This window comes from Leptonotus elevatus, chromosome 6, assembly GCF_054856555.1.
Source record: "Leptonotus elevatus isolate MCC_2025b chromosome 6, RoL_Lele_1.0, whole genome shotgun sequence".
NCBI lineage: Eukaryota > Metazoa > Chordata > Actinopteri > Syngnathiformes > Syngnathidae > Leptonotus > Leptonotus elevatus.
Window position 1 is genome coordinate 3,139,292 of NC_141244.1, and position 9,437 is coordinate 3,148,728.

Consider the following 9,437-nt stretch of genomic DNA (forward strand, 5'->3'; position numbering starts at 1 on the left):
GTCGGTCCATTCGTCATTAAAGGGACACTTTAATCAGCTGAACATGGGCACTTACATTAAAGACCTCTATGTAAAAGTGATGTCAGCTCTAAAACTTACCCCCGCAAAAACTTTAACACGTTTTTATATGACTACACACACATTTTGGCCCGCCTCCTTTTCGGGTGTGGACTGCCTGTTTCCTCATCTCACCCTGTTGACGTCACTTAAGGAAGCGCAAGCATCGTAATATTGTTTCTTCGCTTGTTTATCACGTTCTGTTTAGGGATGCACGATAATGCTATTTTCAACCAATACCGATAAACTAATTATTTAGGAAGTGCCGATGTCGATAACCGATAAGTAAGCCGATAATTGTTTGCAAAATGAACTTGAATACAAATATACTTTCAAGTCCTAACGTGTACAAATACATTGAAACATTGTGTGAAGAACCATGAAGCAGCATTTTATTGATATCTCTGCTTCAAAGACAACCAGTAACTCATTTTAAGTTTGCCAAAACAAAACAGTCATGTTTTAAAAATGCAACACAGGAAAAAAAAGCCCACACTGGCAACTGCCATGTCGCATGCATCTTCTGTGAACACAAGGTCGTGCGCATTATGACATCACAAATATGCAACCCCACCATAGAAGGGGGGGTTGAGGAGTTGGGCGCAACTTGAGCCACAACCACAATAGATGGACCAACGTGGCATGTCTATTGTTATCAGCGGATTTCTTTATTATCTGGTTTATCTGTATGACGTCAAATTGGTTGATAATAGCCGATAATTATCGGCAGCTTTCTTTATTATCCGTTTTATCTGTTTGACGTCAAATTGGTCGATAATTGCCGATAATTATCGGCCACCAATATTATCGTGCATCCCTAGTTCTGTTCTCATCTAGTGACAGAAAATTATAAGTAACGGTTATAATGGTAACTAATAGCCTCCAAAATTCACATGCACATTCCTACTCTTGTCCCCTTCAACCTCAAACATAAAAGCGATAAACGTCATGTGTGTGTAATGTGAGCATTAAGCCTCCTCACTAAATGGCAGGAGTTGAGAGCACAACAGACATGTTAGCAACTGTGACACTCCAATGAAACCATGTAACTTCAAGTAAGAGTTTCACGAGTGCAAATTATTTGGTGACAAGCAAGCTTGTTCCCCACTGGTGGCATTTAACAAGTAACATTAGGGGCCGAACAATATGCATTTTTTAGGCCGATGCCGATACCAATTTTTGGCAGAAAAAAATGCAGCTTACCGATTAATCGGCCGATTATTTTTACAATATATGTATAATGTATAAAACTACCCCCCCTCTTTCCTAACTTTCGCTATTAAGATTTACTCTGCTTTGAATGACAAGCCCATAGTATGACCTTAACAAATTCCATGAAGTACACAAGGTTATTGTATGTGTCAATAAGACAACCATTCTGACTTGTATATGGTTGCTGTACTGTATATGGTTAGAGTACATAATTGGACTGGAAAAAAAGCAATCACAATTATTTGATTGAGATTGAAATCATGATTAAAACAATTTGTGATTTCAAAACTTAGTATTTATTCAACTACTAAGGCTGCTCAACTACTTAAAAATGTCATGGTAGCACCATGTCCATTCATCCCTGCACTTGGTTTTTGTTAAGCACAAATTATGTTGTAAATATTATGTGAAATTCAAGCCTCATGCATTTTTATTACCCATTTTTATTTTAGGCATTAACCTTTTCTTTTATATATTTTTATCTTGTGTTATTTTCACAAGTCTTGAGACTTACTGAGCTAACATGGTACACCTCTGGGATTTATTTTCGTGCCATGTCATGTGGAAATGTTAAAAATCCTTGGAGGTTTGCATCCTTGAATTTTGAGAAAATAATGATTTGAATCCTTGAAATATCAACTTTAAATACAACTTGAAAGGACAATGACAAAATAAAAAGAACGTGAAAAAAGAATAGAATATACTCAAATAATAGCAACTGAAAAAAACATTAAAAACAAATACTGACTGTTCCTGTGCGTTTTGGCCTCTTGGGGGCAGTATGGCGCCGTGCATCCATGGTGTACACACTTAAAGCGAGTACAGAAGAAAGTTACGATTGAATTATATTAAAATAACTAATTTTTCACACATTGGAAAGAATGTGTGCCTTTGTGTCGTGTTATCTTACTTGTGGGTATGTGTTCCCACACCATTTGTGTGTGAAGATTTGTTATTTGAAGGAAAAACACTCCCGAAGTTGATGCTAACTTCCGGTTAGCATTTGAATGGGATCCTCCCTCCGCTTTTAGCATTAGTGCTAGGCTAGCGATGTTTTAAAAACGACTCATGTTTTGTATTTAAATATACAGTGGGTGTTATTCTTATTGTCATGTGTTTAGTTTTACAGTTAACTCCAACTGGGATGTCAAACAGCTTAAAGGACGCTCGGGGGACAACAGAATAAACAGAATAATATACGCTACACCCTTGCTAGTTGCTAATCATGATACACAAGCAAAATGGTGCCTTCAGGGTACTTTCACAGCGTGGGAAACTCTGGGTTTCTTCGATAACATTTATAACACTTTAAGGGGAAAATAATCGGCTATTAGGCCCAACTGGCCAATTATTTTGGCAAATGTTTGAAAGACAATAATCGGCCAATAAATCAGTCAGGCCCTATTCAATAGTGTCAAGTTGTCAATGAGCGAAGTCACGCATTAACTGTCATTTTAGCATGCACAGGGCAATAAATTATGTAAAAGTGTTGTTTACCAGTGAACAAGTCAAATGCACTAAAACAGAGGATACCGTCCTTATGTGTTAAAGCTTATATGGGCTTATAAGTCACAAAGTGCTGCCTCCATGAGTGATGGTACAAAATGCGCTTTGTGAGCGTTCGTGTGCCGTTCGTTCTTTGCCCTTGCTCTTTTAAATTCAAGGTTCAACGAGTGGTATTTTTTAAGTTTCTGTTCCGATACTTATGCTCAAAAAGTCAAGCTCTTATCTTTTAATTTTAATCCCAAATGTTTTCAGTCTAACAAAAAAATAAAAAGATCAATCCCGATTATTTTGCAAGGGAGTGTGGCTGTATTGAAGGGGTTACCAAAAGAAAACTATGAAAAGTAAAATATGAATGTCTTACTGACCTGTAATGCCTCTAAAAAGCGAAAAGAACCTAGTCGACGTCCTCGAGGGACGAGACAGAAAGTGGAGTTGTACAGCATCTCTCTGTAGTCATATCTGCAAAATAAAGGTTGAAGGACACCAGAAACGTCTGGGCTTGAACAGTCAATTAAAAATAACAAAGGTCAAAAATATCACAATCACTGCACTTGAGTGAAAATACATTTTTTAACCAATAATGTACATTATACATTTATGACACACTTTTAGTAAGACCCCCACATTTTGATCTTGCCTTTTCTTTCTCTCTATTACTTTTTTATAAAACATAACTTTCTCATTGACCTGCACATTTCATCACCAGTTTCATTGTTTCTCCCTCTATCCAATTAGAGCCTCAGTCAACACTTGGCTTGGATTAAGTGACTCTTTGGAATTATTTTAATGTAATGTGTGAGAACATGCACTTCTATGTCTTTTGGTCTTTCATAGAAACCCGGACATTGACGTCACGCGTCCCAAAATGGGCGTTAGCACAGCCATTTTGGCAGCATAGAAAACGCTTCTGCCAGTTTTGAGTAAACGGCAAATGCCGCACTTTAACAATGATTGACAGCTGTTGTGGACCAGCTGCTACAACGAGAAGAGGCAAGAAAAAAAGGATCGAGCATTCTGCAGGCTATGTGGGGGAAATAATCTGTTTCGTTTGTTTGTGCTGCTACGGTTTAAGAAATATTACACAGTTGAATTTAATAACTGACCAACACCATAAAGAAGGTCGCGGCCCAATTAGCAGCTGCTAAGTTGCTAACATACCTAAATAACACTGCAAGACTTGCATGAAACTGCTAACATTTTGACCAGACATAAAGGGGAAATAAATCCGGATTGTACAAACTTGTGAAGCCTTTGTATGCTCAAATTTGAAAACACTCACTGGTGTAAGACAGCGGGTAAATCCTCATAGCAGCGTCACTGAGTTGAACCCCACCCCACTCCTGACACTTCATCGGCAATCCAACATGTCCACCTCGCGCATGTATATCATATCCACTCCATCAAAGTGACTGTCGTGAAGATTAGGGTTGTGAAAAGTATTGATACTTTGTAAAGTATCGATACCAACACGTTGTATCCGGATACAATATCACTTTGTTATGGTATAGATTAGGGGTGTTAAAAAATAAATCGATTTGGCAATATATCGCGATATTACAGCGCACAATTCTCAAAGCGGCCGAATCGATGTTTAAACATAAAAAAAAAATTGTGAAAATATTCAACAAAACGTCTTACTTAGGGTTCACACATTAAGCATGGAAGAATGTTATGTTAATGGTCATTAAGTGATAATATTTTATTTCATTGCTGTTCAAACATAAAACAGATTGCAACAGATCGTTTGTTAAATACAGTGGCTCACATTTATAAGCCTGAAGTTTCAGATAAATAAATACATTTTCATACAAATCTTACAGTGTCCATGTACAAGTTTACTGATAAATACTTTCTAAATTTGAGTTTAAAAAAAATTGCAATAATCAACTTATAGATTTGTATCGGGATTCATCGGTATCAAATTGAATTGTGATACGGATCGAATCGGCAGGTACTAGGCAATTTACACCCCTCGTATCGATACTAGCGTTCCCGCAGCGCCCGCCCCGCAGCAGGTGTAACTGAGTGCAAATGCAGCATTTGATTTTCATTTTTACTGATTGTTTATTTTTTGTATATTTACTACCTCAAAATATAATTCTGATTACTTGTATAGTTAACCACCTCAATTTTTTTCTTATTGATGCTTCCTATGTGTGTCTTTACCACAGACAACCAAGAATGTTGTCATTGTGGTAATTTTTGTATGACGTATTTGTTCATTTGTGTTATTTATGATTTAATTGCATGTGAAAAAGTGATAGCATTTTTTTTCATTTTCTGATTATTAATAATGTATTTAATTTAGTGATACACTGAATATTCCGTCACCGAAAATATTCGGCCGAAAACGGCAAAAATTTGCATTTTCGACATTCAGCCGAAATAAAATTCAAGCCGAAAGAGGATGTTGTGGTAACGCAAAAACAAAAAAAACCTGCAAGCAAGTGTCTGTTTGAATTGAACACCAAACACAGGAGTGAGTCTCCGCCTTGCTGCTCGCTGGCGTTTGTGAGTACCGGCAGCTTCAATGTGCACACCGGAGAAGGAGAGTGTTGCTTGGTAAACTGTGTCAAAAAGAGAGAGCGCTGCAGAGTACTGCACTACAGGTGAGCCACTCTTTCTCCTGCAGAGCCTTATTTTTTTCTTTGATGAGAGCCCCTCACTTGCAATCTGGTGGTTGTGCTAAATACTTTAGCTAATGTTAGCACTAATGCTATCAACAGTTTTAAACAAGTTAACACTATCTCTGGGTGACTACAGATCTGTACAGGACGGCTTGTGTGACTTTGCAGTCTGTTCCCAAAGACGATTAGCTGGTGCGAAGAAATTTATTTTTAAACGTTGGTGAATATGTGAATGTCCCACTCCAAATTGCCTACAAATGCGTCATCCGCACCGCACGCATCCGTGCCCGCCGCTGCGAAGTACTGTACATTGACTATAAAGTGCAATTGCACCACCAGAAAATGCTCAGTTGCTCACCCAGCATTTAATGTACCATTCACCAACATGTCTCTGATGTCTGTGATGTGGACGCATTTCAATTTATATTGTGCTTTGTTAAAATGCCAGTGCTAAATAAGCCTAAATATTTTATAGTAATATTATAATTGTTATTAATTATATGAAATGCAATGATAATAAAAAATTGGCATAACTTTTTTTCGGCGTTTCGGTTTTCGGCCCCAAAAATTCATTTTGGTGCATCTCTTAATTTAATTATTTGCTGTTTTGTTAATAAAAATATTTTTCTGTGCATTTTTAAAGTATTTCTTTTTTTCCCCCCTATTTTTTTTAAAAAGAGCTCAGTATTGTTCATTCGGTAATGTCATCATCGCTCTTTTTTTCTTTTCTTTTTTTGTCTATGGGTGAGTATGTGTATGTGTATGTGCGAGTGTGTGTGTATTCGTTAGTTCACCAAAAACCTATTTAAAAAAAATCCCATACCGTTCACCTAAACTGAACACCGCCGTCAGGAGACCCGAGGAAGGACCAAAGAAAACAAAGGAAAGTGAAATCCAGCACCGACCAGACACCAACCACCGGGCCACCAACCAGAGTTCTTCACCAACCCCAGAAACATCTAAATTCCAACAAATCCAAAAAATCAGGGAGACCAAAGGAGAGACTGAGGAAAGGAAGGAAGGACAAACGAAGCAGAGTGAGATCCACAGACACCAGCCTCCACCGATTCAATGACCTGAGGAAGAAGCAGATTGTGTCTGAGTTTCGATAGATGCTGGTGTGGTGGATCTGGCATGCATGAAAATCTCCACCAAAGAGGGGAGCCGTCGACCCCTGCCAGGACAGAGCAAGCGCAACACCTCAGGGCCCCCCAGGGCGCGGCAGCGCCAAAGGACGACCCCCGGGCCCCGCCAGGGCCACCGGCCGGAGAGCAAACCCAGGAGCAGGAGCGCCCCCCACCCCAACACGGCCAGCACCCCCAACCCAACGCAGCAGGACGGGGCACTGCAGGCCCGCCAGGCACCCCACCGGTCCACAGCCCCCGCTCCCCCCACGGACCCCATCCACCCTGCAGTTACGCTTTAGCCAGCGGTGGCAGTCACTAGTACAAAAGTGACAAACTCCACAAAGCACCTTTAAGGTGTATTGTTTAGTAAAATGAGTGTAGGAGCTATTATTGATTGGTCAGTAATTCACTGACAATTAAAATATTATGGAATTAGATATGGGTAGGTAAACATGGTATTGAGACACACAGTATTTTGTGAATGTGAATTTTGTGTATATTAGAAATATTGTTTATATAGTAATAACGAAATAAACATGGGTAGGAATAGTTACTTAAGTTTACTCCTTTTTGAACATGTGTAAGCAGGAACTGCTACTGTATTGATATTTTTTCCATTTTGCGGTTATTTTCTTTATTTTTTGGTGGTTTTAATTTAGCAGTTTTTTCACAGTTGTTTCTGTATTATAATATAATCTTATATTAATGCAAGTTTAAAATAAATTAGTAAAACACATTCAGACATTTCTTTCTAGTGACTCGCCCCCTAAAAAATGACAACAGCTGTTTCTAATAGTCTGTTCACTTAATTAACAAAATGATGGTCAAAAAAAAAATTTGTACTCACTTGTCATATTCTATATTGTCTTTGTCACAGCGTGCATCTCTGTGCTTCTGCCAATCCCTCCCATGCTTGCAGGTGGTGAGAAGGACCACGTCCTCTGCATTATGCACATGATACAAGGCGTTCCTTGTGTCAGACCCTATTCCAGTTAAATATCTCTTTCCCTTGAACACCAGTAAGTACTTCCTAAATGGGGGGATGGTGTTATGTTTAAGGTAGCCCCGTTCCCCTCTTGTCCTGGGATGCTCATTTGAGAAAAGAGGGATGGAAATATCAAATTTGGGCCGAATGTTCTCTGTGCTGATGCTGGCCTTAGCCAACATGGCGAGGCCAATGTCGAAGCCCAGGTCTTCAGTGTAGTCAGGCCAGGTGCCGGAGTATAAATTGAAGATGATGTGGTTTTTACCATTATTCCACAGAGGAAGACTCTGGACTTTTGCCTTTAGGTTGTGCACATATTGTGGTGACAGCTGGTCCCTGTCCAAAGTGTCCAAACCCAGGACAAACAGACATGCCTGACTTGGATACAGCGTGAAAAACCTGGAGCCGTCAATAGATGACAAAATGTTCTGGTAGCTCTCTGACATTTTCTCTCCCTTTTGCTGGGGATAGATGTAAACTTTGAAGCCATTTCTCTCGCAAAGAGAAAAGTCAAAGCAGGATTCCATTCTGCAGCGTTTCCCAGAGAAAAGGCCTGGGATTGCTTCTCTCTTTTGACGAGGAGATATGTGCCAATTCACATAGTCATTGGGGTCTTGCTCCCCGGCGCTGAAAGGTTGAATGACCCCCGGGACGCGACGCCACCGCGCCCCGGGGTGAAGAGTCCGCGCATCACGACGGCTGAGACCTCGTCTGGAAAGTGGGACTTGAATACCCCCGAAAGAAAAAAGTAGTAGGAGACACACGCCGGCAGAGAACAAAACTAAGTAACGTTTTTTGGCCTGCATGTGTCCTACAATGTGAGCCAAAATGTTCGGGGATAAATCCAAAAAGTCCCTTAGTTTTGGCTTCACCACCGCCTGTGGGAGAGCTCCGCCATCTTCCCACGGGTTGCAAGTCTGCCACCTTCAGCTTTAGATGCCTTTCACAAGTCCGGAAACTGATCCAAAGCATGTGGGCGATTTCTAATGCTCATCGAGCTGGTCTTCTCGTCAGTACTCCGCCGACTGACTGGTTTCTTGATACAATCGATGTGCCCAATTCTCTTACATCAATGTATGCAGCGTTACCTTTACTTTTCAGCCAGTATCCATTACGATCTTAAAAAAAAGAGTGTTTAAGAAAAAAAAAACACCAAAACGGAAAAAAAAATCCAACAACTAACAAGTATTTACAAACGAAAAACACCAAACGTGCTGCTCGGTACTCAGTAGTGCATGCAGTTCTTGGACACTAAACTATTGTTCCTTCAGTCAACTGAAACAAGCTAACGTTGGAGTCACCAACATTTAACATAACACAAGTCAAACGTTACTCGTTTTAAGACAAATTGTAAGAGAAATGTGTCTTAGTTTGTAATTTGCTAACTTTATATGTCCGGCTCAACGCAGGCAACATGCGAGGATCGTAAAACATTCCTGGGGTTAGCCTGCTAGCTTCCGAACACCGAAGTAGCTCGTCACCGGTTTGAAAGTGAAGGCAGCCTCTCTTTATGTCCAAATAACATGCCACTTCCAGAATCCGCAACTTCTCCCCGGCTCCACTCATTGGGACAACATAGTAAATTCCCCAAAACGTCTCTCACACCCGAGGCAGATTTGAATCAGAAAGAAGTGTTGTAGGACAACAAAACAAGCACAGCAGGGCAAACCAATACTTGAGGCAGAGGACCGCCGCTGAAGATGAGGATGTGACGTTGCTCCGTTATGCAAAGTGCGTTACCTTTGAGTACAGGCGCATCCGAAACGGGCGGGGCTTCGGTGCAGTCGCTCACATACATATCAGAAAAGGCCGTCACTTATTTGTGATTTATTTCATTTTCAACCACCACTGCATTTAGTATATTTTTTCTCTGATTTTGAGTAGTCGTGTGTAAATTCAATATCATTTTCAAGTCTTCACCTT

General features: G+C 40.1%; 1 protein-coding gene across 1 annotated transcript in view; it reads right to left on the reverse strand.

Annotated features, from left to right (window-relative positions):
• LOC147171801 (exostosin-1-like) overlaps positions 1 to 9,212 on the reverse strand; it is a 35,993-nt gene extending 26,781 nt beyond the window's left edge. The window contains exons 1-2 of the mRNA XM_086079603.1: positions 7,377 to 9,212; positions 3,141 to 3,234 (exon numbers count right to left, since the gene is read on the reverse strand). Of these exons, the coding sequence (XP_085935729.1) occupies positions 3,141 to 3,234; positions 7,377 to 8,320 (1,038 nt within the window). The 5' untranslated portion in view covers positions 8,321 to 9,212. The remainder of the gene's footprint in view (positions 1 to 3,140; positions 3,235 to 7,376) is intronic.
• Between the last annotated feature and the right edge of the window lie 225 nt (positions 9,213 to 9,437).